We start from the raw sequence: 26,226 nt of genomic DNA, 5'->3' as shown, positions 1-26,226 counted from the left end.
ACTACCTTGTATGGACAAAGTTTCTGGGCTTCTTTTCATTCAATCCCCGAGTCTGTTGAGAGGAGAAATTCTACCCATTTCGTAGACAGATTTTCAAGAAGTATTACATCAAGTATCCATCATACTGATGAAGTACATGATGCTGTGGCGCAACGTAGTAACCCTGATAGGGATGGTTTTCAGCCGAGAAGTCCCCCGTAATGAGAAGCAGGTTGTCAGTTCCTGTGGAAACTTCAGGACCTTCTGAGATTGAAGTTGCTGGGTCCGGCGCAAAGTGATTGTGCATTTGTGCTGGGGCCAAAGTATGCGGAGGCGAAAGCCCCCAGCCCCAGGTCTGCTTAAGTCCGTCTTTAACGGACCCAGATTCCCAGCGTGTTTCTGTGCTGATTTTGTCGAGCACGCCAAGAGCCTCTTCTTGCGCTTCGCGCGTGTCCAAGGATTCTGCTGCAATGGCCAGACAGCGGGTTAGGACACTCGCCACATTCCTTTTTCAGTAATCAGCTTCTAGTAGGTCTTAGTGAGACACCAGGACTCAGTTGACACATACCGATCCTTGAGTCGAGTGACGAGACCGAAGACCTCATAAGCGTTGGTGGTTTGCATATTCCGCGTCTCGCTACGGAATTCGGATTCCAGAGGGTGTGCCCGGGCCAAGAGGATACGTGCAGTGTGGTAGAGCACTCGAGCTAGGATCCCTGATGGTTTGACGAGCCTGGGAGAATCAGTTTGATGCATTCGAATTTGAGACATGAAACGCAAACTAGAACTGACCAGATCTGCGGGAACACAGATTGAGAGTTGGTCTGCCATGGATGTAGGTGGCTGAGAGGCATCATTGACCGCGGAACATTCTTGTCCCACCTATCACACCAGTCGTTATACAAACTCCACTCCTGGAATTGCTCGTGGGTACGAGAAGGCTGATCATCCAGAGTTTGTGACTGGTCCACAGAGATCCGAAAATTGGCAATTTTTGCACAGATGTACAGAATGCGATGGGACCACAGATCCTCTTCTGTCATGCCGACAGGGGCCACTTGGCTTAGATCCATGTTGACCCCCCACGTATCCGGATCCCAGGACAATGCCCATTTATGATATAGACAATCAAGCAGCTCCATGCGTATACTGATCCAGAAAATTGCACTGCCGAGGCCGGGGGTTGAGGCTGTCCAGCCACATTCTCGAATTAGCGCCCTCGAGCCCGCAATGTGGTTTGTTTGCTGTGCTGATTGCGACATGATCTCATAAACACCGAGAATAAGTGCCGTGGTTGCACATAAAACAGAGTCGCGGTTAGGGTCCTGCATAGAGACCAAAAGATCGTGGGTAGTTGCCTCGAAGAGATGTATAGCTTTGTCTTCATATGCAAGATCGACCAAAGAAAGATGTCGAGCCCCACATGCTAGAAAAGCCTTGAGCAGCATGGCCTCGTTACTGGCGTGGAGAGGAAGGATGTGCGTGAACTATTTTGGATTAGAGAGACACCAATCGCGTGGGATGAGGCAACGCACATGATTTGACTCGTCCATCGCATCCATCCAGGGACCTACTTTCTCAACAAAAGCTTGCAAAAAGATCACCTGGTCTGAATCGGTCAAGCACAGGTGGTCATCATGCTTCCTTGCCAGCTTGCGGGCGAAGTTAGAAGTCCCTTGTGGAAGCAGCTCGTCACCGGGAATCAGGTGATGCTGATGCCAGGTATCCACCCCAGCCAAGAGGTCTGGTGTCGTCGAGTGAGGTAGGTCAAAACTCAATGGGTCAAGAGAATGGGCAGCAGTTTGAAAGAGATTCGTCAAGTAATCAGGACCGATGATCTCAAAATTGTCATAATCAAGCTGTCTGGTTTTTTCAACTGGGCTCTCCGGCTGCGGGGGTGGGTATCGTTCAAATCCGCCCACATACTCGGATGCAATATGTCGCGAGTCATCTCGAAATGTCACCTGTGCCCCGTGGGGATGATCGATGATATGCGGGGGTGCGACTGTTTGAATATCGATGAAATTGAGACGCACCCCGCGCCTGCAGATTCTATCCGACTTGCGACAATTCAGACATCGCCCCAGGGTTTCATCGCACTTCAGATGCCGCTCGCGACAAGTCAAACAGCCCGTGCGAACCCTCCTCGCTTTCGTGTCGGCGATCTCAGCCGACTTTTTGCGATTGGCGGCCGAAGCCCGTTGGGAATCACTTCTGCGGCTCCTGGGGGTGGATGTCTGGGTGTCGGCACTGGGAGATTGCGACGGAGACTGGGCACCCGCTGTGAGATTCATTTCGCTCCAATGGGGCCGTGGGCAGCATTCCTCTGCTGACTTTTAGCCCCCCGCACAAGTCGATGCCAGCTCTCGAACCACTTGCGGTGTCCCGAATTCACACAGATCTTGTGGTGAGTTTAACGCCACTGCCATGTTCGCCCAAGATTGAAAGTCTCGATCTTGCATAAAAGCTCAAGTATGTTGGCTCAACTGCGGAAGGATGGTGAAGGATCTCTAGCGGGTCAAAGTCGTTGACAGGCGCAAACGCAAAAGAATGAGATGAGTCGATTGATAAATCTGGTCAGATGAAAATGTCAGACCAACCTCTTGGAAATCTATCAGACTTCACTTACCAGCCCACTGCTTCCGAACAAGATCGGAGAGGTTGAAGTCGCACGTCGCAACTTTCCCGAGATCGCGGAAAAGTGGGGCAGCGAACTACACCTCTTTCAACCGACTCTCCAATTGTCCCTCGCCTGGATTTCACCCAAGTAAGCCTGTGGATCAGAAATCTCGACTTGTGCCCCTTGCCTCTCCGCAAAATTGACTATACCGCCTTCTGGCGGCTTGGGATCGTCTTTTGGGATGAAGAGAGAATGGTCGTTCTGGGAAATGCTGCCAGTCAAAGACGACAATATCGTTCCTCGTCCCACTCGCGATAAACAACAGACGTGGTTTCGAAACTCCAGTATCTTAGCCCCCTGCCAATATGAGCTTGTGCAGAAGAAACCAAACCAAATGGTACTGCTCTCACACGCTGGTTACTATCTTCATCTTCTGCGCCATGATCAAATGCCAATTCGCATTCTGCCCGACTGACCGAGTTCCAGATCAGAAACAGTCATCAGCCCCAATTGATCAGCCTACGTGTATCGAATCCGAATGCATTCGGCTCCTCGGGTGCTGAGGATGGCAGCAGAGTACGACACCTCCATGTTGCTTTTCCCACCACCAATTCAATGATGTTCTTGATGCGTGACCCGTCTATGTTGGGTACAATCACGTCTCAGAGTTCCTACAGGTCTCATTCATATCTCTACCATCTATCTCATTGTAGGGATGCCACGCCGGAGCAATTCTCAAGATTAACCGAGGGATCGAGTGCTTCAGTTGATAAAAGCATACATTTACATTTTTATGGGCATTTTCTCCTTGCCCCTGCTATAAAATTAACGGAAGAAGTCCATACCGCCATCCAAGCATCAACACATGTAAGTCATTTTTTCGGCACTGGCCCCATATCAGTATCGCATTGACTCTTTTATGCCTTTCGCCCCAGCCGCGGTAATCGAAGTCGGAGGTGCATTGACAACATAATCCCACCCCAGAGCGCAGCCGAGAGGAAAGTCATGCGAAGTGCGGTGGCGTAAGCTCCAATAACTAGCGAGTTGTTAGCCAGGAGAGAACGACAACAGTTCCATGACTCAAGTAAGAGGCTAAAACCAACCTTGATGACGATGGACCGGATCCAACTCTGCGATAACGGAGATGGATTTGCGAACAAGGCCGATAACATGGTCTTTCTCTGCACCGGTTACCTTCCGCTCCAAGTGATAGAAGAGAGTATTTTGAAAAATCCAGCTGCTAATCGACACGCCCATCACGGAGCCTAGGTTCCGCCACAGACCCAGCGTCGTGGTGGCCACGGCCTGCTCTTCTTGGTCACTAGTAGCTAGGACCGAGACCAGCATCGATGGGAAAGAGAAGCCCTGTCCGAGACTGGAGAAAGAGACGCAGACCATAGCGACTACTTCGGGCGTACCAACGTCCATGTACGCAGCGGCCAGGCCACCGAACAGCATCAAGGCCCCGCCGATAATGATGGTGGGCTTGAGACGTTTCGACCAGGTGATCAAGAAACCAGTTGCAACACTCGATGTCGTCACGGCCACAGAGGCAGCGACGAGGCGGAGACCAGAGTCTGTGGGACTCGCCAGCTTAACGGCCTGGAAATACAGCGGGGCATTGAAGACCATCGTGTTGACCGAGATGGCGCCAAAGAAGTTCCCAAAGATCAGACTCGCGCGCGGGTTATGAGACAGCAGTTCTACGGGCATGACGGCGCGGGGGATATGGCGCTCATAGCGCACAAACACCACGGCTAAGATACACGATGTAACCAGCGAGCCGATGACCAGCGGATGCGCCCAAGGGAACACGTTGCCGCCCAGGTTCAGCCCCATAATCAGCCCAGTCACCGCCACCACCAGGATGAACGACCCTGTCAGGTCAATGCTGCGGATCAGCTGTGCGATGGTCACGGGCCCCGTCCTCTTCACCCCGAGATCGGCTGGGATTGTCCATGCGGCGCCCACGAGGTACAGTAGGATGAACGGTAGCTGCACCAGGAATGCGCCGCGCCACCCTACCTGGTCGCACAGGAGGCCTCCACACGCTAGACCCAAACAGCCGCCGATCCCCAGGCACAAGTTGAGGTAGGACTGGTAGATGCCGCGGTACTCGAGTCGCACGAGATCACTCGACACGATCTGACCCATGGAGAAAACGCCACCGGCACCCAGCCCGCACAGCGCGCGCGCAGCAATGAAGCTGCCGATACTCTGGGCCAGGCCGCACCATGCTGTGGTCAGAAAGAACATGCAGATCGAGAAGAGGTAGACAGGCTTGCGACCAAATGCGTCGGAGATGCGCCCAAACAATGGCAGAAACGCCGTCGACGTAAGAAGAAACGCGGTTGACAGCCACGACGCCGTGTTCGCGGCATGGAAATATGAAGTAATCACCGGATGGCTCGAGGCCATCAGCGTCGAGTCAAAGAACCCGATGGTATACCCGAGCATCACCCCAGCGAAGATGAACCAGAACCGTGCGGGAGAAACATTGATGAACCGCGAGGCGTAGTTCTCATCTTCGTCTGCAGTGCTGCATGCAGACCCTGCGCCGCCATGAGCCTTGCTCACAGAGCCCGCGACGGAGGGCAGTCTCTCGAGAATAGGCTCAATCTCCAGATCTTGAGGCGTCGAGCTGACTCTCGTCAGGCCGAGAAGTGCCGGTTCTTCGTCATATTCCGTTGACGACGAACCTGTCTCCACATTGTGGCTATTCAGGCTGTGGTAGTCTGCGCCTTGGGGAGATTCTTTGCGCAAAAGTGGAGTGGCCTCGGAGGGCCGAGGCTGCAATTTCCCCTCTTCGGCTGCCATACTGACGAGGGAGTGGAGTGGTATATACAAAACAAGACAAAAACAAGCGCTAAGCAGGATGACAGGAAGAAAAACAGCTAAAAAAGGAAAAGGGTATAAAGCCGAGCTTGCCAGGCCAGAGAAAGTGGCACAGACGAAACGAAAGAAGAAAATGAATGGGGGGGCTGAGAGAAATTTTTTTTATATCTTAGCACTAACGCCGGAAGTGTACCCCCCAGACCTGATAACAAGCCGCCTCACTGGCAAAGGTACGATATCCCTATTCATGTAGTCTTGAGTCGTATACTGAAGATCAACCGTGGATTATGCAGATATCTGGCGTATGCATCTCAAGAAAAAAAAAAAAACATAGTTGATGCGGGAAGCGGCAGATGCGATAAGATACGATGAGGGGAAGTGGCACTTGCTTCTTCCTTCTTCTCTTCTATACAACTCACTCCATTACTTGCGTATTTCCAAGTCTTAGACACTGCAACATAATTCTTTCATTTCTTTAAATATATCGAGTCCACACCCATATACACACATACACCATGCCCCCACTCCGCATCGCCATCCTAGAATGCGACACCCCGCCCGACACCACCAACCGCCGCTACAACGGCTATGGCGGCGTCTTCCGCAAGCTGCTGACAGCCAGCGCCAAGGCACTGAGCCAGCCGGAGCGGCTAGATCCAGACAGTGGTCTCGAGATCACGGCATGGGATATTGTGAACGGCGAGGCGTACCCGAAGTTGGAGGACATCGATGCCGTGCTGTTGACGGGATCTAGTGAGTAGCACCCATCCCAACACTGGATTTTGGTCTGTAGGATGTGAGAAAAGAGAAAAGGAAAAAAAAAATTGCTAACAGGTCTTGATGTGTCCAGAACACAACTCCTTCGACGACTCCCCATGGATCCTCCGCCTCGTCGAATTCACGCAGCAGGTCCTCGCCCAGGACCGGGTCCGGCTACTGGGAATATGCTTCGGCCACCAGATTGTGGGTCGCGCGCTGGGAGCCGGGGTCGGGCGCAGCGATCAGGGCTGGGAGGTTGCCGTCTGTGAGATGGATTTGACGGACAAGGGCAAGGAACTGTTTGGACGGGACAAGATTGTATGCATTGCGCTCTTCCTTCCTCCTTCCTATCATCTTCTTTGCTAATATATTTCTATCGCAACAGCTCATCCAACAAATGCACCGCGACATCGTCTTCACCTACCCTCCCGACGTAACGCCCCTCGGGTCGTCACCTCGCTGTGCTGTGCAGGGCATGTATGCGCCGCGCCGTTTTATTACCGTGCAGGGCCACCCTGAATTCACGGGCGATATCATGACTGAGATTATTGGGCTTCGGGCGAAACTGGGGGTCTTTGACGAGGACCAGGCGCGCGATGCGTTGGGCCGGGCGGATATTGATCACGATGGGATTGTGATTGGGACGACGTTTTTGAAGTTCCTGCTGGAGGAATAAAGGGGAGAGATCATTCCCCTTTCTTATAGTGAGGATACGAAATCCCAGGTATGATGGTCGGGGGATTGGTTGTGTTCATATACTCTAGAGCCATAGACCCGGCTTTCCTGTACATATCTAGCACCGCAAGACGTGAATAGAAGACTAAGATCTGGTTGAGCCACATTACTTGATTACTTTGAGCATGTTGATCAGGGGAATTACCGTGTAACAGATGTGCAACCCTCTGAACCCCATTAGAAGTCCAGTACTCAGCCCCGATGCAGGGGCCCGGAAACAACAAAACCAAGTATCAAGAACCATCCAGCCCGAGGGCGGATATCACATTAAATAGATCTATGCAATATTCTTCCCATGACATGCTCACTCGACCGATAAACCGCTCATGGGCCAGCAAAGAAAGAAAGAAATCAAGATATCCGAGAAGCGAACCTCGGAATCATCGCCGAGAATGCGTATCGTGACCCATCGAGGAAAAAGGATGCACCGGGCACTTTTTTCCTCTGCATGCAAGATTCGAAGCCAGAACGCCTCAACAAACCAACCGCCTGCGCCCGTCCTCGTCTAAGAAAGAACAAGGGACGGGCGATGCATTCATGACACAAAGAGAAAAGCCAAGCGCTCCATGCTAACGCCAGTACCGATGCAAGTCGACCGCTGATAAAGGATAAGGACGCGCGAGGGAAGGGGAAAAAGAAAAGAAAACAAAACAAAACAAAACAAAACAAAACAAAACAAAACAAAGATTCAGACCGGGCGCGGGCGCGAGATACGTCCGCTGCGACGGGGACCGTTCTTTCGGTCCATTTCTGAGAATTCTGAGGGTGCGATATCCGAGGCGGAGTCGGTACTTTGGCCTTTTTCGGAGTCGGATTTCATCTGGTGAACAGAACAGGTTAGTATTTTGAATTGGTGTCAAAGTTGTTGGATAGGAAACTAACCCGAAGATTGAGGGAGACCAATTCGTTGTGGTCGTCCCGGAAGGAAATGCCAACGCCCAGCGTGAGATTCGAGACAATCCGCCTCTTTGGTCGGACGCGCCGCGTCGCAGGGCGAGGGTCTTCGGAATCGTCGCTATCATCGGCTGACCGCTTGCTACCCGTGCTGAATGGGGATGATGACCGGGATGCCTGTAAACTGGGTTTGAGGGGTGGGCCCTGGACGACTTTTTTGTCGGCAGATGTATCGCTCTTCTCGTCTAGGAGAGCGGCAAAGGCGCGGTCGATATCGCCGCGGCATTTTTGCAGCATATCAACAATCGTTTCTCGGTCGTACCGGCCACCAAGTCCTTCTTGAATGGACTTGATATCCCACGGAGCGTACAGGTCGACGGCCAAACCGGCATCCTTGTCTGCGGAGCTGTCGAGGACCCGAGTCTTCTCGTCGGACGCAATGTCCCCATCTTTGGCATCTCCAAGTTTCTTCGAGGGCTCTTGAAGACGGTCGAGGTATGCCTTCTGGGTAAAAAGTCCCTTGTGGATGCCATCCATGCTCCGCACGGAGGAATAGTGCTTGAAGTCCTGTTTTGCAATCAGAGATAACCCGACAAGACCATAAAAGGACAAGTTCAAACTTACGTGAAAGGCAACATGGACCACATCTCGTGGTTGGTCCGCAGGGGCATGTACATCCCGAAATACCTGGACGCCGTCCATGGTGTAAACATTCACATCGACTTTGAACACCTGGCAGAAGGCCTGGAGATGCTCGGAGCTCCCCCATTCGCTATTCTTGCGGGTGGAAGCTACCATCTCCTCGAACCGTCGCTCTTTTTCCTCCTCCGAGGGTGCCGACACATCGGCCGAACGCGTGGCATAGGCCGAGGCGGCCGCCCGTTTGGGACGACGACGCTCACCCCCCCCTCGGCGGCAACGAATTGCATAAAGTATTGTTTGTGGTCAACCATATGATCGGCCAGCAGCTGGCGGAATTCATCGGCATGCTGGAAATCTCCGTACAATTGATCGGAGAGCGAATAGTAAAGGCAATTGCCTAAAGATGAACGCGTCAGATAAGCAGGTGCTTTCAGCAGATATGCCATGTAGATTCGGGTGACATAAGTCGAGACCGGGTATGGCACGAAAATAGAACTACAAGCTTACCGTCTCCTTCTGTTGGTAGGGCAAAGAGATCACGCTCTTTGAGGCAGGGCATCTCCAGGCTCTCGTGGTCCAGGGCCTTGCTCTGGCGAGTCATGGCCGAGAGCCCATCCCGCTGATCCTGCAGCAGATTCGCATGCTCCAGATGTTCCCCAGAGTCATTCTTCACAACAGCCGTCTCTGGGGTGGCGGGTTCGTGCTGTTGGGGGCCAGCCAGTATGGGCACGATTCTGCCACCGTGTGTGAGATGGGACATTGTGAAGGGAGAGCAAGGGCTCGACTAAAGGCCGTCATTTATAATGGAATTGAAAGCACAATCGAGGGGAGAGAATTGTTTATTGGGAGCAATCAATCAAGGGGAAAAAAAAAGAGAATAATGGGGGAAACACCGCCATTCGGGGGGCCGAGTGAACTGAAAAAGTGAAATCGCGGCGTTTGTGAGTTGCTGGCGGTGAGGCCCACAATCCCCAGCGATTGGGCCACACGTGAGGTGTTGCCCGCGATGACGCTTGCGCCCGATTCTTGAGGATTCGAGGGTGGAGCGTATATTCTGGGTTTATGACTCTTAATTCCTATTGAAGATTCATGGGGTTTACTCTGTGAGAACTGACTAGAGTAGCTCTCACTTATGAGACCAAGGTAGAGCTTCGATGTGACTGATAACATACGATCTGTGGAGCTCGATGGAGAATGCGGGACTTTACGGAGTCTCCTTGCTGGGTCCAGGAGGGGGAAGGAAGCCCAGGGTCTGGGTGTTGATGTGTTCCAGAGATTCTGAGGGATCCCTCATTTTAGACAACACAAGATCGGACTACAGGGCTATTAAAGGTGTATAGAAGTATTGTCGCATTTTGAGCCTCCAACTCGAAGCTCTGCAGAATTAGGGCATGCGGAGGTGGTTTGTTGCGTGTTTTCCTCCGCGTCTCCACCGAGAAAACTCGGGCGCGTTGGCCCCAAACAAAACAGTGATTGGTGCAGAGAGCCACACCGCCCTCTGATCAGGTCAAAATAGAAACACCAAAACAGGACCAATACGAGAATTTACGCCTAGATTACCAGGCTACCAGGCATTCAATTGTCGAGCACCCCCCGCACCCCGCTCGTCCAAAGAGCGTTGAGTCACGGCTGAAAATCCCAAGTTGACACATCGTCAATCTCGACCTGCTCCATATTCTGTCCTTGTGCCAGGGGAAATCAATATGACGAACAACATTGTGGTTCTGGGGTAACATTCGTTTCCTTCGAAATTGGAGATCCAAAGGTATTGACTGCTGTACTATAGCGCCGGTGTGTCTGGCTTGACGACGGCGTACTTGCTGTCGCAAGATCCAGCCAACAAGATCACTGTGCTCGCAAAGCACATGCCGGGAGACTATGACATTGAATATGCCTCGCCATGGGCCGGTGCCGACTACATGCCGTATGTTGCGCCGAAGACTGGCTATTCAATCATTGGATGCTGATGGATCGATTCAATGTAGTATGGGAAAAGAAGGGAGCGCCCACCAGGCCTGGGAACAGGCCACCTGGCCGGCATTGAAGGAGCTGGCCGAGAAGCACCCCGAGGCGGGTCTGCATTTTCGCGGTTGGTTCTTCTTTCCTCCCACACGGTGAGATGCTCGTCTCACACAAGATCTAGATTCTTGGATTTACAACCGCACGAAGGATCAAAAGTCCCTCGCGGGGCAATTCTTCTCGGAACTGGTGCAGCCCAATCCTTGGTATAAGGATGTCGTGCCGGATGTACGTCTGTCTTCGTTGATACATGTGTTCAATCAACTCACCATACGCCACAGTTCAAGTCCGTTCCTGCAGACCAATTGAGCCCCAGTATCCATAACGCTCAATCGTTCACCTCGGTCTGCATCAACGTTGCAGTGTACTTGCCGTGGCTGGTCGGCCAGTGTGTCAAGAATGGGGCCGTCTTCAAGAGAGCCGTGCTCAAGCACATTGCCGATGCCGCTCTGGCACACCATACTGGACAGAAAGCCGATGTAGTTGTCAACTGTACTGGTCTGTCATCCAAGTCGTTGGGCGGTGTACTCGACGACAAGCTTTATCCTGCCCGGGGTCAGATCGTGGTGGTGCGGAACGACCCGGGGCCCATGGTATCAGTGTCCGGAACCGATGATGGAGATGACGAGGTGCTGTACATCATGACTCGAGCTGCCGGTGAGATTACTTCCTAATGACCCTGACCCTAGGGAACGCCATCTACGGTGCTAGTTGTCCGGCTAACTCTTCTTAGGTGGTGGTACTATTCTCGGAGGCTCATACCAGAAGCACAACTGGGACTCTTTGCCGGACCCTAATCTCGCCAACCGGATCATGAAACGGGCAATTGCGTTTAGTCCCCAGCTTGTGGGAAAGGGACAGGGAATTGAAGGACTAGACATTATTCGACACAGTGTTGGCTTGCGGCCTCTGAGAGATGGCGGCCCTCGCATCGAGAAGGATAAAGTGAACGGTGTATCCGTGGTCCATAACTACGGCCATGGAGGGTTCGGGTATCAGGCGTCGTATGGTTGCGCCGAGTCCACCGTTTCCTTGGTCAAAGAGGTCCTAGAGAACAAGTCTCGAGCCAAGCTGTGAGTCGGGTTGTAGATAAGAACAATTCAATTAATCCAAGATGTCGCTTATTTGTCGATAGTTGAATCCCACTGAATCCCATAGCGTGTCGACAACAACGAGGACCCCGCAAACAAACAAGATGAATTGCAAGCAGCGAGGAAAATCGAAGCCCAAAGCAAGTCGGCATGGGGGAAGGTTGGTTTACGGAGTCTCACGTGTCTCGCTGATTCAGCATCTTGGCAGACCCGCAGCTTGCGACAGCGCAGCTCTCATTTCCGCTGTCTTGCCCCTGCCCACTATTCTTTGTTATCCTCGCAAGTTTGTGGTCATTGCACATGTGGTCTGCGCTGGCTCACTTTATACTTGTGACTTGATTAATTCGTGATTCCTTTGGACGTTCGAACCCAACCAACTCAGGTATGACTTCTTACCTCCCAATTCTACAGAAACCACTTGTCGCCTCTCTGGCCGCCCTCGATCGGGTAACCTTTTGTTTGTACATCTGGTGCTAACATCAGATTCTTTCAGGTATGAAACAACGAATTCATCGAATCACCCGTGACCCCCCATCGTTGTTGCCTAGCGACTCGGAGACCACTATTCAACTATTCATTAACTATTCATCGGAACTTCAGATCTAACCATATACCCAGACTATTAGGTTTCCTCTCGAGAATACAGTCAAAATGGACTACTCTAACATCTTGTACGTGGAACCTACCCTGCGCGCCATGTCTCATGTCTTGCGCCGGTCTCAGTACTGACGACTTACAGTCGGCTCGTCAACATCGCGGTGGGTGTGATCATGGTGCTGGGTGGAATCAGCCAGTTCTTCCCTCCATCCATGAGCTCCGTTATTGTTGGCGCATACGTGATCGTCTTCGGTCTCGGTAAGTCACGCGACAGTATCCGGCAAGACATGCACTCACTTGTGTACCAGTTGTCGCCGGCTTGGAGTTTCTCCCCCACGTTCCCGACTACGCCTACCGCTATGCGTCGTTCCTCTTCTCCTTCCTGGGCCGTGGTATCTGTAAGTCACGCCCCCTCCCCTCTCTCTCTCTACATGGAGGGCCTTTCGGTTGCTTCGATGCTAACCCGCCCAGTCTACATCTTTGTTGGCTCCATCCTGCTCCATGACTTTGTCCTGCGTGAGATTGCTGCCTCGATCGTCGGTTTGGTTGGTGTTGGATACCTGGCCCTCGAGTTCATCCCGTCGATCGAGCCTCCCTCCAACATGCGCGAGTCCGACCAGGGCTGGGGCGCCGAGCAGGTCTAAACACTCAAAAGACCTACGCAAATCGAGGTGGTATGGGCATTTGGCAAGAGATAGTCGCACATAGGTGCCCCATGCTGCCATTGCCAGTGGCGCATAGAAAGCATCTGGTTGCGAAATGCGATATACGAAACATGATGGGCTGCCATGGTCAATTCGATGAAATGTGCAGGCATCCCGTGGCAGGGAGAGAAGGAAGGCGAATTTGCTGGTTATTCCACAGGATTGATACCTAAGCTGGAGACGTGTTGGACGAAAGATGTGTACTATATCTGGAAGATAATGTCTGGCATAATGCTTATATGTACCCTGAGAGTACTTAATGAGTACCCGCCATGTCCCCGGTCAATGCACGGATTGATCTGCACAGGGTCCGGCACTAGAATGTACCTTCCGAGTCACTGGAAAGTACAGCGTGGTCACAGTGCAACTGCCGGGTGGAGATCTCCGACCAATCAGGTGCCACTGATTGCTGCTGACAATCATCCCAGCCAATCAGCGCCCGACCAAAGAGGCTTGCCGGCGAGCCACTCCAACCGCGCCTCTCTTGGGAAGGAGCGAGTCCACGGAGTCCGCCCGCCTAAACTTCATCAGGCAAACGGTGGAGCCCGGTGATGCGATCCGGGGGAAGAGAAGCGTCAAAGATGACCAGAGATTTTTGGTGGATTTCCCAGAAATATTAGAAATCCAAAGAAAGAAAAAGAGAGAGAGAGAAAAAAAAAGAAAAGACAGGCCGGATTTCTCAGAGAAATCAGTTTAGATTGATACGTCGATCGCCCCTTAGATCGATAAACCCAAAACCGAATCCCTTTTTTCGTGATAAGCCTCGGGGCCTGGATTCTCGGGCCCTTCTTCGCTTTCTCTCTGACTCGCTTTCTCTTGCATTCTTCCTCATCTATTCTCTCTTCCCTTCTCTTCCGCTCTCAAGACTGTCTTCTCCCTCGCCCTCTTCCTCCTCTCCTCTCCTCTCAATCTACCCTCTCCACCCTCTTCCTAACGCAGTGAGATCTCCATCGTGCATCACTCTAACCTCGCCCACCAATCCCTGTCTCGTCCCATCAACTGCGTCTTCTTGTCCCCCGAAAGACACCCCACAATCTCGCTCGCTAGCTCACACTGGCGTGTGTCGGTGCTGTCAGCTGTCGCAATCATCACCTGACCGTCCCAGCCCGTTGGGTCGCCACTCTCTTGATATCTCGTCGACAGTAATCCTTGCGTGGCGGATCCCTCGGTGACAGTATCAGGGGTGGTTCTGCCTCGACTGTTCGTCCTGCACTTCTACGACTTCTCTCCTCTCCTTAGATCCGCCCCCACAGTCCTATCGATACTTTAGTCTTCCAGGTGGGCTGCAGTCGCTTGCTTAGGCTTCGATCGATATTGCAAGAGTCAGCTTGACCGACATTTGGCTCTGGCGTGATACGGTGCATTCTGCTCTCGACTGCGGTGCGACATTACCCTCACGTCGATCCAGGATTACCCGTCTCTCCTCGCTTCCGCCGTTTCGTTCCTGAAGTCTGGCCACCTCTCCAACCGACTTTCAATCTTCCGCTTTTTCTTTCCGTTTTCTCTTCTCCCTTCCCGGTGTCTTCTGATCAGAGCACGGCCGCCGCAATCCCGGCCTGAAGAAGGGGTGGTAATGTTAGCGTCCATTTCCCAAATGGAAACGGCGCGCTCTTTTCCTGCTCCCAACGGGCCCATGCGACACCCCTCCGCGGAGGATCTGGACGCTGCGCAGCAGTTGATCTCGTCTGCGCAGGCGGGTCGCGAACACCTGGCCGATCACCTCCGAGAGGATCCGGGAATGAAGGCATCGAGCGATGTCCCGGGACGTGTTCCGGGTGCGAGCCCAGATCGATGGGTGGATGGACGCGCCGGTGGAACCCCGGTCGATAAGACATCCCCCAGGTCTCAGAAAGATACTTCCTTCTTGGGGCACTCTTGCAGGTAAGCTTTCTTGCTTGTTTCCCATCTCAGTTTTGGTGCTGACTCGATACTTGTTAGCAATTGCGGGACGAAAAGCACTCCACTCTGGCGTCGGTCCCCGACAGGGGCGATGATCTGCAATGCCTGTGGGCTTTATCTCAAGGCTCGAAATGTCGCTCGTCCGACCAAACGAAATCGTTCGCAACAAGGTCTTGAGGGCCCCGAGAGGTTGAATTCTCCCTCGGCCTCTCCCCACGAACCAGCCCTCAAGTCACCGGGAGGTTGTTCAAAGGGCTCTTGTCCCGGTGGTGGAAGTTGCAATGGGACTGGTGGAGCAGAAGGCTGTGATGGGTGTCCGGCTTACAACAACCGCATTTACAAGTCTGCGCCTCGGGGAACAACGGCAATCCAATCGTCCTGGGGCCGGGCTCCCGCCCAGCCCGCTGATCAACCCCCCGTGGCACCAGAACCGGAGATGCCATCAAAAAATGCTCCTTCGAACGACGGGAGCAATACACTAGTCGCGTGTCAGAACTGTGGAACTACGGTCACACCGCTGTGGCGACGGGACGAGCATGGGCATCCCATCTGCAACGCCTGCGGTAGGTTTTCATCTCAGCGTGCACGTTGAGGGAAGGAATTTGTGAAGCTGACAAATAAGCAGGTCTCTACTATAAGCTCCACGGGTGCTATCGACCAACTACGATGAAGAAGTCGATCATCAAGCGACGAAAGCGAGTTGTGCCAGCCTTGCGAGATCAATCTCCCACTGCCGCTACCCACTCGTCCAACGGCTCATCTGCATCGCCTGAGGCTTCTCCCGCTGCCTTGGCCCACGGGCACGAGGATCACTACCGATACATGAGTAACGAGCCGATGGAACATTATCATATGATGCCTGGGAAGGGAGCAGCCGAAGACGCACCACGGCCCATGACTTTCGCGCCGCCCCCCGTCGACTTCACCGGCTACAATGCCGGCCCTGCCTTTCCACACCACCAGTTACCAAAGTTGATGGAGCCTGAACGTCTGGGACCTTCGCCTGTGTCTCAATATGGACGGCGTTCTGTGTCTCCGAATACCCTTGGGTTACCCAAAAAGCGAACACTCGCCGAGACGGCAGCTGTGGCTCTGCCGGTTCCCACCACGCTTGAAACGGGGTCAAATCAGTTGCCCCCTATCATGTCCTCGGCTAACCCGTCGCCTCCGGGCCGTCTGACTTCAATTTCCTCCCTTCTGAACCATGCAGACAGTCGCGACGACTCTCGAGTTGATTCTTCACTTATGGGTCGACCGCAGCCGTTTCATCATTCCGCTTCCCCCGTGGCCCACCCACCACAGTCCCTGCCCAGTCTAGCCTCCCTAGAAGACCAGTCAGCAGATCGACGTGCTAGACTCCAACGCGAGGCCGAAGCCATGCGTGAGGCGTTGAGGGCCAAGGAGCGAGAACTGGCGGCTATGGGACGATAAATCGAGTATACACCCAAGCTGTGACGAACTTAATGAGGTCTGGTGTTAATTTTTTAGGGCGGTTGTTCCCTTGAGATACACGGCGCAAGTACTCGGTGACTGTGCGAGATACCACCTTGTGTGCTGGGGAATGGGTCCCTGGTTGTGCGATTATGAAGACAAAAAAAGTTACCTTGAGATGAATGTATTCTTAAACACCTAAACTAATTGGATTTCTCTCACTATAAATTTTTTTTTTTTTTTGTTCATCACCGCGGCCCGACCCGAGGAAAAGACGATGTCATGATGACTGAGGAGTCAGCGGCCCCGGAGCAGCAAGCTTGACTCCTCGCATTCGGGTACAGACTACTTGCAAATCACCATCTGGTCCATTGTGGTATTATTCTCTGTCCGCCATGGCAGCCAGGTCCTTCACCCTGAGCTTCGTGGGCGACGTCATGCTGGGCCGTCTCGTCGACCAGCTCCTCCCCCAGCACGTCGAGAACTGGCACGAGCACCACGTCGCCTCGCACTTCGTTGAGCGGCACCCCTCCCTGCTCGGAAAGGGCAATTACACTGCATCGTCGCCCTGGGGCACCGCCCTGCCGCTGCTCCGCGACTCAGACCTCACGCTGATCAACCTCGAGACCGCCGCTACAACCACCAACGATCCCTGGCCGCACAAGGCTTTCAACTACCGCATGCACCCGGCTAATATTGCGCCCGTGCTGCATGCCGTGGGTGTCGACTACGCGGGTCTCGCTAATAACCATGTCCTAGACTTTGGCACCGAGGGCCTCGTCGAGACTGTGTGGGCTCTCAAAGCGGCTCGCGTTGCTTTCGCCGGTGCCGGCGAGACGACCGACGAGGCTCGCAGACCTGCTGTCCTCCAGCTACCTCGTCAAGAGCCGGGCCGTCATGCCCCATCTCAGAGCCCACTGCCCTATCCCGTACACGTCTACTCGGCCTCCGACCACCCGCGCGACTGGGGCCCCGTGCCAACCTTCCACCTCCTCGACTACTCGCCCGCAACGCGAGTGCGGCTGCGCACGCTACTACTCTCCGGCGGGCCGCGCGCCCACCCAGTCGACACAGACGAGCATTTCAGTCCATCCCCCTCCGAACCAGACGGCGATTCCGAGCCACATCACCATCACCCTCGGCATAGCTTCCATCACCACCATACCCGCCGCACCTCCTCGACACTCCCCGCGCCAGCACTCAAAATCTTCTCTGTGCACTGGGGCCCCAACTACTCTTGGCACCCCTCAGATCGCATCCGCTCGCTCGCCCACTTCCTGATCGACGAGTGCGATGTCGATATCGTGCATGGTCACTCGTCGCACCATGTACAGGGCGTCGAGCGGTACCATGGGAAACTGATTATCTATGGCTGCGGCGACTTTGTTGATGATTATGCGCTGCATGAGGATTATCGGAATGACCTCGGTGCTGTGTGGAGGGTTGTTGTGAAGGAGCGGGATGAGGGCGTGCAGTCTTCTCCTTCTCGGGATGGAATAGAAAGAGGAAGTAGAGGTCTTTTGTTGGATCGGCTTGAGATCTTTCCTACGCGCATTGATCGGTTCCGGGCCACGCTGCTGGATGTCGATGATGAGGATCATGTCTGGGTGAGGAAGAAGATTGCGGCGTTGAGTCGGGAGTTGGGGACGGGAGCGAGGAAGGAGTTGGGGGGCCAGGGGCAGGTTGTTGTTGATCTAGGCGAGGGTTCGTAGACTTGATGGGATAGTTTATTGATTCATTTAAGGAAGTTATGAAAAGTATAGAACAGAAAGGTGATTCTGAGTTTTCCGGATATACTCTGGATATTCTACACTCAGCCCTGATCACAACGGTGTATTCACCGGGCACTTCTCCTGGGCTACATGAACAAGCTCAGCATCTAGTAGAGACAAAAGAGTCTTGTTGGTCCCTTTGAGAATCCACGAGATATCATGAGCAAGCGCAATATGCACACCGAGATCCTGCTCCATGATACGCATCCGCGCAATGGTGTCTTTGGCTGCAGACACGTCCATGTGAAGACATCCGGGCGTACCATCCGCCAAAGTGAATTCAGCGAAATCTTCAGTTCCGTCGAAGAGGGGACTAGACATTCTCATAGTTAGCATGTCGGCATATCAGCAACAACATAGAAAGACTCACCGAGAATGACAACAATCTGACCCTAACAAAACCCAATTCCCATCCTCAATCCTCACACACGCACCGAGATTCCCCGGCATATGTCCCGGTGCATGGATAATCCAGAAACTACCATCCCCAAAGAAATCCATGGCCCTCTCAAACGGCCCGAAGGACACCCATGGCCCACGTAATGTCTCCCAGCGCTCTGTTGCCCGCTCAGGGTCGAAGAACCGGCCGTCCCACTGGGTGTCTGGGTTCTTAAAGTGGCCTGGGCTGCAGAAGTCGCTTGTGCCGGAACCAAAGTAGCCCGTGGCGTTTGGGAAGATGTTGCGGATTGGGTGGCAGTGGTCGAAATGGGCGTGGCTGCATTGTCTACATTAGCATTTGGGTTTACTGTCATATATCCATGGAATTGTACGGATCGATCAATTCAAAGGGTTATTAACAAACCTGAAAATCACTGTGTCGATCTTGTCTGCTGTGATGCCATGTCGGCGCTCGATTTGCTGTGGTATGGTTTCTCGAGGGGCGGTGACTTGCACGGCGTCCCAGAGGCGGTTGGCTATAAAGGGGGGATACTCGTCTCTATCCTGTTGTTTGGTTAGTCGACAACAGTGTACTCGACATGACTAGTTCAGTGTGGTGTTATGTCACCGCTGCCATTCCAAGATCCCAGACGACGTGTCGGTCTGTCTTTTCATGGTGGATATAAAACGCCCAGTTATACAGCCGAAATGGCTCTGGCGGCGACCCTGCGTGTAACATGGACATGAGGCCTGTCATGCTGCCCCCGTCCAGCAGGGAGAGCCTGACATGGGCATCGGTACTGGGGAGCGGTGGAGTCATTGTTGAGTTCTTGTAGTTGATCTGGCAAAACGTGGAGATCAAATTCAAGGCAAAGATCGAGATCGACTCGGCCCCACCAACCTCCGCTCATATGACGGAGACAGTCAGCTTTAAGATGCGGAGATCCGTGCTCCTACTTGTTCAGCCCTACAATGGGCCAATTTCGAACCAGTCTAGCTGACAATACCCTAAGCAAAAGAAAAGACCAAAAAATTACAATTCACAATCCAAGACAACTCTATATACTTTTGCAGCTCTATGATCTCATGTTACATGCTCCTTTTCTTCCTCCTTGGGGATCCGCACCCAAATCACCGTCACCAACGCCGCAGCCAGCTGCGTCCCAAACGCGAACCACCAAATCGCCCGCAGCCCATCGAGCCCGATCTCCCCAGACGGGCCCCGATCAACACGAGTCCCAATCGCATCCGCCACACTAGTCATAATAGCAGAGGAAAGGTTCTGGTTCGTAACCAGCAGGCTCGCCGCACTGCCCTGGTAAGAGCGAGAGACATTGCTCGTAATAAAGATCGACGCCGCAGCGAACGCCAAATCCGGACCGAACGTCACCAGCGCCACGCCGGGGAACGAAAGCGCCCAGTAAATGGTGTTGGGGGTCTGGGGGATGAAGAAGACAGGGCCGAGCGTGAACGCGAACATAGACGCGGCGTAGATATAGTGGCCCGGGAGAATATGCAGCGTACGGCTGACAACCCACGTGGCTAGGACGCCCACGAGCGCGTTCGGGATGTGATAGAGCGCCACGGCGATGGGCGTCGCGTGCTGGATGCGCAGCCAGAACTGGATCGCGTAGAACTGCCATGCGCCGAAGAACGACCCGAACCCGAGGAAGTACGCGACCATCAGCGGCGTGAAGCCTGGTGTGCGCCACAGCCGGTTCGGGATGAGAGGGCGCACGGCAGCTCGTTCGGCGAAGAAGAGCCCCGCGAGTAAGACGAAGCCCACGATGATAAGCGCGTAGGTATAGGGAGACCATGATGCAACGGGGCCTTGGGTCAGCCCGAAGAGTAGACAGACACAGCCTCCGGCGGCGCAGAATCCTCCGATATAATCAAACTGGCGGAGCGTCGGCGCTTCGGTGCCGGCGACATCGGCGACTGGACGGAGGGGCGGGATGCTGAAGTAGGCGGCTACACAGCAAAGAGCACAGATCATGGCATTTGACCCGAAAATCCATGGTAGGTGTGCATAGAGCGCGCCCCCTTGCAGGGCTCCCAGTGAGAACCCGAATGGAGCAGTCGCCGCCATAGCCGAGAAGACTCGGTTTTTGCGAATGCCCGGCGTGTAGACCCGGCCGAGGATACTCATGCTGCCTGAGACCAACACGCCAATTGCCAGTCCCTGCATTGCGCGCACGACGAAGAACAGGATATACCGTGATGGGTGTAGCGAGAAAGCCCCGACGACGTTCCAGACAGCCAGCCATGCAAAGGCGCCGACCATCAGGAGTTTCGGAGGCATAAGGTCAGTGAGAGAGCCGGAGATGACCACCGAGAGACCATTCGCCGTGTTGAACGCACCCACGATCCAGGGCAGCTGGGTGTTAGTGATACCGAGCGCTTCCTTCATCTGCTCCTGCGGAGCCAGCATGTCACCGAGAAGGAACGAAAACAACATCAGACCAGCCGAGCAGACCATAATCAGGACAATCTCGGCGGGGAAGCTACTGATCTCGGGTGGGATGCCCTGCTTCGCGCGTTTCGGGGATGTCGGCTCACCGGGTACATCCCGAACACGAGATACCGAGGGTTTTCGGTTGGTCAGATGACGACGGCCGACGGAATCCAGCTCGTAGCCATTGTCCGCGTCGCCGAGGTGTGAGATGGTCTGTGACAGATTCTGCAGTGCCTGCTTGTCGACGACCGTCTTCTTGCCCAGCAGTGGATCCGGCGTTTGCGCGCCAGTCACCGGGGTCGAGTAGGTCCTCGTGTTGGTGAAGGACGACCGCCCGGAAACCGGGGCTGAGTCCCAGGGTCCGGGAGAAGACTCTTGTCCCGGTGCGCTGGAGTTACTTAGGGCTGGACCATTGCTGCCAGACGGAGGGTCGAGTGGGGGACGCTCCGCGCCCGCATGTGGTTGCTCAAAGGGCATGCTCAAGGCCTATTGCGAGCACCTGCAAAAAGACCAGAGAAAACGGTGCGATCAGGTGTGTCTAGGAATGGAAGCACCTTTTAACAAAAGCTCCTTGCCCCAGAAGACGGAATAGAAAAGACCCCATGGTGTGGCGAAAAGGATTGAAATATTTGTTGATGATCTAAGGCAGAGTGGATTTAGTGGAGCAGGTCCCGTTTATCAGACATCCTCCCCCCAAACTAGGTGTGATAAAAGCAACTCACACCGCAGTGGTGATCCTGCCTGCATTGCAATATTCGAAATCTGGCCAAGCTCAAAATGGCTCGTAGATCCCCTTGCGGCCCTTGCGGAAGCTTGCGTGTAAAGTTGACTTGGTGGGACCCGTCGATCTGGGGGGGAGAAAGAAAGCAAGACAGCAGTTATGTCGGCCCTGACGATTCCTACCGGACGGGGGTGAGTTGATCTAGGGATGCATACTTGCGACATCACGCTGAGCCCCTCAGACTATTCCCGCTAGTCTCATGGAAATTCTTTGTACATCATATGAACTGGCCCGCGAGCATGGGAAATCACAATTCAAGGGTATATGAAACAGTAGAACAAGGACTCCATAATAATCGCAGGGAATACTGGCCACCCCGAGTCATTGTAAACCCACCAGCTTCCCGTCCCTGATCGACGAAGATTGCTTGAATAGTTTCGCTGGTCGAAGCAGGGCCCAATCGGAGATCCGGGATCGTTGGTTCTCGTGGCGGAAGTCGGTTTCCGAGTGCGAAAGTCGGCTTCAACGGGATCCCGCATCACCAGGGGTTTTTGCGACAACCCGAGGATTCCGAGGTTGAAGTCCAATATGATTTGTGCTTGTCGATTCTCCTGCACTTTTGTATCAATAGATGAGGTGGTCACTGCCTTTGGTTGTTGATACTCGAGAAGACCCAACACAAGATACTTTGGAAAGCGAACTGATGATCAATTTCCTACAGCGGTGTCAATCTAGGGTTGCTCGCAGAATTATCAAGAGTTTGTCTTACAATATTTGTTGTAAGTAGATGAAAAAGACCGCTATGACTATTGCTATTCTGAATATTTAATTGATACCCTCTTACCACCCCTTGAATGCTGTTTTGAAGTCCCCTTTGAATATGCTTTGCCTTTATTTCTCTTTTCCCTCTTAACTTCTCTATGGTTTTTACTTCTCTACCTCTAGCTACCACGGGACGGCCATGTGGTCTTATAGTATAAATGCCTCAATCAAGCAAAATTGAGGACATACCTCCCTAGGTAGGTATTTTATGCATTATCATTGATTAGCTAATTATACAATAGTCTAAGCGGGGTTTCCGCCGTCAGATATTGTGGGATCCAACGCTTGCCTACAGGTAAGTGCCTCCGGAGACGTGCACCTTCCGACAAGAGAGGCCCTGAGACATATCCCTGATACACTCGTACACTCTATCTTCTGTTGGCAGTTTCAATATGCACCCTGGTCTTGCTAAGCTGCCAACACTTGAGTGTAGACGCCTGGAGCCAACACGCGCTGCCTAAATACTGCCGAAGTTCTATCTTGTCTTCTCTTTGCAAACCTCATCTGCCTTTCCTCCACATCAAACTCGTCAAAAAACCATCATGTCTGCACAAAAGAAGTATCTCAACGCCAAAGATTTCGAAGATGGTAAGTTATTCTGAGCATCTGCTGCAACGATGTTAATCATAGACTAGGGCTTGCGGCTCTTGATACTGCAATGGGCCAGGATGTCTGGCTCGCTGCATTTGCACCCATCCGAATAATCACGGCGGGCGGCTTCCTTGCAGTGTCTTATCTCAAAAATCGTGACAGCACTGGCGATATCGATTACCTGATTGACCCGGAATTTGTCGGAGACAAAGAGGTTCAAGATGCCCTTCACAAGGCGATCCTCTCCGTGGCACGTCAGCTACAGTACAACAATGAATGGATCAACGAAGCCATGGCAATCTTCGTCACCAAGACAGCCAGACAGCAACTGTTCCAAGAAGCCGAGAAGCAAGGCATCGTGCTTTTCAAGGGAGAAAACCTGGAGGTTCTGGCCGCTCCGATCGAATGGGCTCTCGAGCGCAAACTGAGAAGAATCCACGCCGCAGATCGAGACCGGAAGGCGGAACTCGACATGGTCGATGCAGTCGCTTTTTTGAAGCACTTGAGGGAACAGAACAACGGTCCTCTGGATTTGGAATCGATCCGAACAATGAATGTGAACAGGTTTGACTTGCTTCCTGATCACAGGACCATGCAACAAGTGGCCGACGCATACCGCCAGGAGCACAACGAGGAGATTTTCAAATAGGCTGGGGATTTCGAGTCCACGAGCTGGATAGTGCGGCTAAGTTTGGTGATCGAAGGATGATTGAAGGGCCTTGGTAATGACATTAACTCTATTAAACCATTTCTAGATGGTGTAGAACCAGCCTGTGTTGGTGATAATATTGCGCCGGGCAAAATTAGTACCTTTGCCATTCTTCTCAAGCACCAGATTCCCCTCTGCGTCAAGCGAATCTGATGGTACAGACAGTCTGAGGAGATCCCGATCAATCGGCGGCACCTTTTTGGTCCAGCCAGGTAGTTCCTCGGGGGTAAAAGGGGGCCACGGGTCGCTATCCCGCTCTCGATATACGTGTTCTCGATTTCGCCGCAGCCCCAAACTCAACCTCCAATTGACAGCTTCGTGTAATTCCTCCATGATCGAAGCCAGAATCGCATACCGTAGCGGATCTGGGTCCCTTGGGTCTGGTATGTCTTGCAGCTTCCAGTTTTCTTGGAAAAAGAAATATTCCGTTTCCCATCCCGTCAGCTCGTATTCATCGGCGAGGTGGAGCTCGTAAAGCCTGTAAATAGCGCACAGCGGCGTGTCGCGCATGCGCCAGATCGGAATGGCGCGAAGATTGTGAATGTCGCCAAAATGAGATAAGATAATGCCAGTCTCATTTTTCTTGTCTTCGATAAGTGCGCGCGGAGAGATTGGACCAGGAATAGGGAAAAACCAGGACGGGTAAGGGATAAACATGCGCAGGAGGGTGAGTAAGGGATATTTGTGCTGATGGTTGAGTCGGATGAGGCTCCCACGAATCTGGAGGGGGACTCCCAGTAACGAAGCCATCTTCGAAAACGAGCCCAGAGAGATAGTTTTGGCCGGGGGCGACGTGGGGGCATTGGCAGTGAGTCGGTTCCAGAGCCCAGAAAACGATGAGAAGACGCGACGACGCTTTTCAAGGATTTCGCCACTTACAGTCTTTGAAGTCTTTGAGCAAATCTGTTCTGCCTCAGGCAGGCATAGATCACCTGACCCTGTTCTCAGATCACCCCTGTTCTATAGACCTTGTGTTTTTGCTCAGTATGAGACTCATTCCTTGAGATGAAAGAGATAATATGATTAAATTTAGACTCTACTATACTTGATAAAGTCCGGAAATATCTTCGAGTTCTAATATGGAGTTCACATACATATATGCGCTAATACTAATTCAAGAATAATGACTTGAACACAATAATCAGTACAATACCCGAACGATTACTTTAGTGACCCAGTCACGCCTGGCAAACATGTCCATGCTGTCTCGTACTTGCGTTTTCCAAGCCCCGAAATTGATCAAATCGATTTCGTGGTCGGCGAACAGCTGTGGCTGGGTTCCGATTTGAGCGCCCTTCTCAGACACAATAATGTTGGGCTCGAGCTTGTCCATCTTTTCCTGCAGTTCAATGGTATTGGCATCGGAAAAATCGAACGCCGTCCCAAGGACCTTGAACAGACGACCGATGCGGTGGACTTTCGGTGAATTCCAATCATCCTTGACCCATACAACATTGGCTTTCCACGGATATCGTCGTTGCTTCATAATCGAGGCCCAAAGATTTTCAAAGGGCACTGGCTTACCCACAGCATGGACCACTTGATTGTTTCCGCTGGCGAGATGGGCGAGAAGACGATCTGCCACCACGTCGACGGGGATGGCATTGCACGTGGCGTTGACGTTGGGATTCGGGAGCCCTGATGCGAAAGTAATGCGCCATGCTGGGAGTAGCATCACGGCCGCTGCGAGGGTAACACACGGCGTGGACTTGATAACGCTGAATCCCCTCACGGGAAATTGCAGTGCAGGGCCGATAATCGACGGACGAACGATCATCAGTTTGTCGCCGAGCTTCTGCTGCAGAAGACGCTCGGTCAGATGCTTTGCGTACGCATATGCCCAGGGAAATTTCTTGACGTATGGCGGCTCGATCCCGTTGCTGATGTCTTCCCATTCTTTCTGCGCATCTCCGAGGGGATAGATGGTTTCTTCGATGGGGATTGCGAGCGTTTTCGAGTCACTGTCGAATTGGAGGTGAGAATTGGCGAAAGACGTAGAGACATAGACGAATCGCTTCACATCTTGTCGGCGAGAAACGTATTCCGCGAGCGCCATGCTTGCTTCGATGATCACATTCTTAATCTTTCCTATTGGGCGGTCGAGGTTGATGGACGAGGCTGCGTGGACAACAATGTCGATTTCGAATGATCCCAGGGCATCCTCAAAGTCTTGCGGTGTGTTTTTCTTGCTAATGTCCAACTGCACCACGTCGATTTTGTTTGTCTTCCATACATCGTTGTGGGCACTGCCCAGCCATTTCTGCCATCTGTTCTTCAGTCCTCTTTTTCGAAGCATATGTTAGTGGTTATTTTTCATGATCTTTTATCATTTGAGGGATCTGTGTGGCTTACTCTCGATCAGTCCGGCAAAGAACGTATATATGACCAACATCTGGCTGCGTCTTCAGAATGCGGTGGACTAGGACAGTGCCCAGGAAGCCAGAGCCTCCCGTAATCAAGATCTTCTTGTCCTTGTAGTAGTCCCACATACTGGAATATTAAATAAACAAGTCTGGGGGGAGGGTGATAGACAAGGCACTGTAACCCAGTCCTGCTTTATATACTGGCCCCTA

General features: G+C 52.9%; 13 protein-coding genes across 13 annotated transcripts; 6 read left to right on the top strand and 7 right to left on the bottom strand.

Moving 5' to 3' along the window:
* Positions 1–103: 103 nt before the first annotated feature.
* Positions 104–2,273, bottom strand: NUU61_006772 (Zn(II)2Cys6 transcription factor; the record flags this gene model as incomplete). The annotated part of the gene is made up of 4 exons (XM_056657299.1): positions 104–485; positions 548–712; positions 772–1,466; positions 1,515–2,273. The coding sequence occupies 4 exons, from the start codon at positions 2,271–2,273 to the stop codon at positions 104–106; spliced, it is 2,001 nt and encodes a 666-aa protein (XP_056510099.1).
* Positions 2,274–3,516: 1,243 nt separating this feature from the next.
* Positions 3,517–5,416, bottom strand: NUU61_006771 (putative MFS multidrug transporter; the record flags this gene model as incomplete). Its single annotated transcript, XM_056657298.1, has 2 exons — positions 3,517–3,635; positions 3,703–5,416. The coding sequence occupies 2 exons, from the start codon at positions 5,414–5,416 to the stop codon at positions 3,517–3,519; spliced, it is 1,833 nt and encodes a 610-aa protein (XP_056510098.1).
* Positions 5,417–5,949: 533 nt separating this feature from the next.
* On the top strand, positions 5,950–6,869 carry NUU61_006770 (type 1 glutamine amidotransferase; the record flags this gene model as incomplete). The annotated part of the gene is made up of 3 exons (XM_056657297.1): positions 5,950–6,187; positions 6,285–6,511; positions 6,579–6,869. 3 exons carry the CDS (start codon positions 5,950–5,952, stop codon positions 6,867–6,869), a joined length of 756 nt encoding a protein of 251 aa, XP_056510097.1.
* A 747-nt stretch (positions 6,870–7,616) lies between these two features.
* On the bottom strand, positions 7,617–9,224 carry NUU61_006769 (uncharacterized protein; the record flags this gene model as incomplete). The annotated part of the gene is made up of 3 exons (XM_056657296.1): positions 7,617–7,748; positions 7,811–8,730; positions 8,972–9,224. 3 exons carry the CDS (start codon positions 9,222–9,224, stop codon positions 7,617–7,619), a joined length of 1,305 nt encoding a protein of 434 aa, XP_056510096.1.
* Positions 9,225–10,167: 943 nt separating this feature from the next.
* On the top strand, positions 10,168–11,560 carry NUU61_006768 (FAD-dependent oxidoreductase; the record flags this gene model as incomplete). The annotated part of the gene is made up of 6 exons (XM_056657295.1): positions 10,168–10,193; positions 10,251–10,388; positions 10,450–10,553; positions 10,608–10,711; positions 10,765–11,140; positions 11,217–11,560. The coding sequence occupies 6 exons, from the start codon at positions 10,168–10,170 to the stop codon at positions 11,558–11,560; spliced, it is 1,092 nt and encodes a 363-aa protein (XP_056510095.1).
* A 665-nt stretch (positions 11,561–12,225) lies between these two features.
* NUU61_006767 (TVP15 family protein) lies at positions 12,226–12,815 on the top strand (the record flags this gene model as incomplete). The annotated part of the gene is made up of 4 exons (XM_056657294.1): positions 12,226–12,245; positions 12,314–12,429; positions 12,480–12,569; positions 12,643–12,815. The coding sequence occupies 4 exons, from the start codon at positions 12,226–12,228 to the stop codon at positions 12,813–12,815; spliced, it is 399 nt and encodes a 132-aa protein (XP_056510094.1).
* Positions 12,816–14,448: 1,633 nt separating this feature from the next.
* Positions 14,449–16,205, top strand: sreA (siderophore transcription factor SreA; the record flags this gene model as incomplete). The annotated part of the gene is made up of 3 exons (XM_056657293.1): positions 14,449–14,756; positions 14,814–15,337; positions 15,400–16,205. The coding sequence occupies 3 exons, from the start codon at positions 14,449–14,451 to the stop codon at positions 16,203–16,205; spliced, it is 1,638 nt and encodes a 545-aa protein (XP_056510093.1).
* A 395-nt stretch (positions 16,206–16,600) lies between these two features.
* On the top strand, positions 16,601–17,917 carry NUU61_006765 (CapA family protein; the record flags this gene model as incomplete). The annotated part of the gene is made up of 1 exon (XM_056657292.1): positions 16,601–17,917. One exon carries the CDS (start codon positions 16,601–16,603, stop codon positions 17,915–17,917), a length of 1,317 nt encoding a protein of 438 aa, XP_056510092.1.
* A 111-nt stretch (positions 17,918–18,028) lies between these two features.
* NUU61_006764 (MBL fold metallo-hydrolase) lies at positions 18,029–19,175 on the bottom strand (the record flags this gene model as incomplete). The annotated part of the gene is made up of 4 exons (XM_056657291.1): positions 18,029–18,290; positions 18,348–18,692; positions 18,780–18,919; positions 18,984–19,175. The coding sequence occupies 4 exons, from the start codon at positions 19,173–19,175 to the stop codon at positions 18,029–18,031; spliced, it is 939 nt and encodes a 312-aa protein (XP_056510091.1).
* A 264-nt stretch (positions 19,176–19,439) lies between these two features.
* On the bottom strand, positions 19,440–21,287 carry NUU61_006763 (MFS transporter; the record flags this gene model as incomplete). Its single annotated transcript, XM_056657290.1, has 1 exon — positions 19,440–21,287. One exon carries the CDS (start codon positions 21,285–21,287, stop codon positions 19,440–19,442), a length of 1,848 nt encoding a protein of 615 aa, XP_056510090.1.
* A 1,608-nt stretch (positions 21,288–22,895) lies between these two features.
* NUU61_006762 (uncharacterized protein) lies at positions 22,896–23,593 on the top strand (the record flags this gene model as incomplete). The annotated part of the gene is made up of 2 exons (XM_056657289.1): positions 22,896–22,941; positions 22,989–23,593. 2 exons carry the CDS (start codon positions 22,896–22,898, stop codon positions 23,591–23,593), a joined length of 651 nt encoding a protein of 216 aa, XP_056510089.1.
* Positions 23,594–23,695: 102 nt separating this feature from the next.
* NUU61_006761 (uncharacterized protein) lies at positions 23,696–24,403 on the bottom strand (the record flags this gene model as incomplete). Its single annotated transcript, XM_056657288.1, has 1 exon — positions 23,696–24,403. One exon carries the CDS (start codon positions 24,401–24,403, stop codon positions 23,696–23,698), a length of 708 nt encoding a protein of 235 aa, XP_056510088.1.
* A 391-nt stretch (positions 24,404–24,794) lies between these two features.
* On the bottom strand, positions 24,795–26,142 carry NUU61_006760 (uncharacterized protein; the record flags this gene model as incomplete). The annotated part of the gene is made up of 2 exons (XM_056657287.1): positions 24,795–25,935; positions 26,006–26,142. The coding sequence occupies 2 exons, from the start codon at positions 26,140–26,142 to the stop codon at positions 24,795–24,797; spliced, it is 1,278 nt and encodes a 425-aa protein (XP_056510087.1).
* Between the last annotated feature and the right edge of the window lie 84 nt (positions 26,143–26,226).

The sequence above is a fragment of the Penicillium alfredii genome (assembly GCF_028826965.1).
Source record: "Penicillium alfredii strain IBT 34128 chromosome Unknown utg000009l_segment0_segment0, whole genome shotgun sequence".
In the NCBI taxonomy this organism is placed as follows: Eukaryota; Fungi; Ascomycota; class Eurotiomycetes; order Eurotiales; family Aspergillaceae; genus Penicillium; species Penicillium alfredii.
Note: the sequence above shows the minus strand (reverse complement) of the source record. Positions and strands in the feature narration are given on the sequence as shown.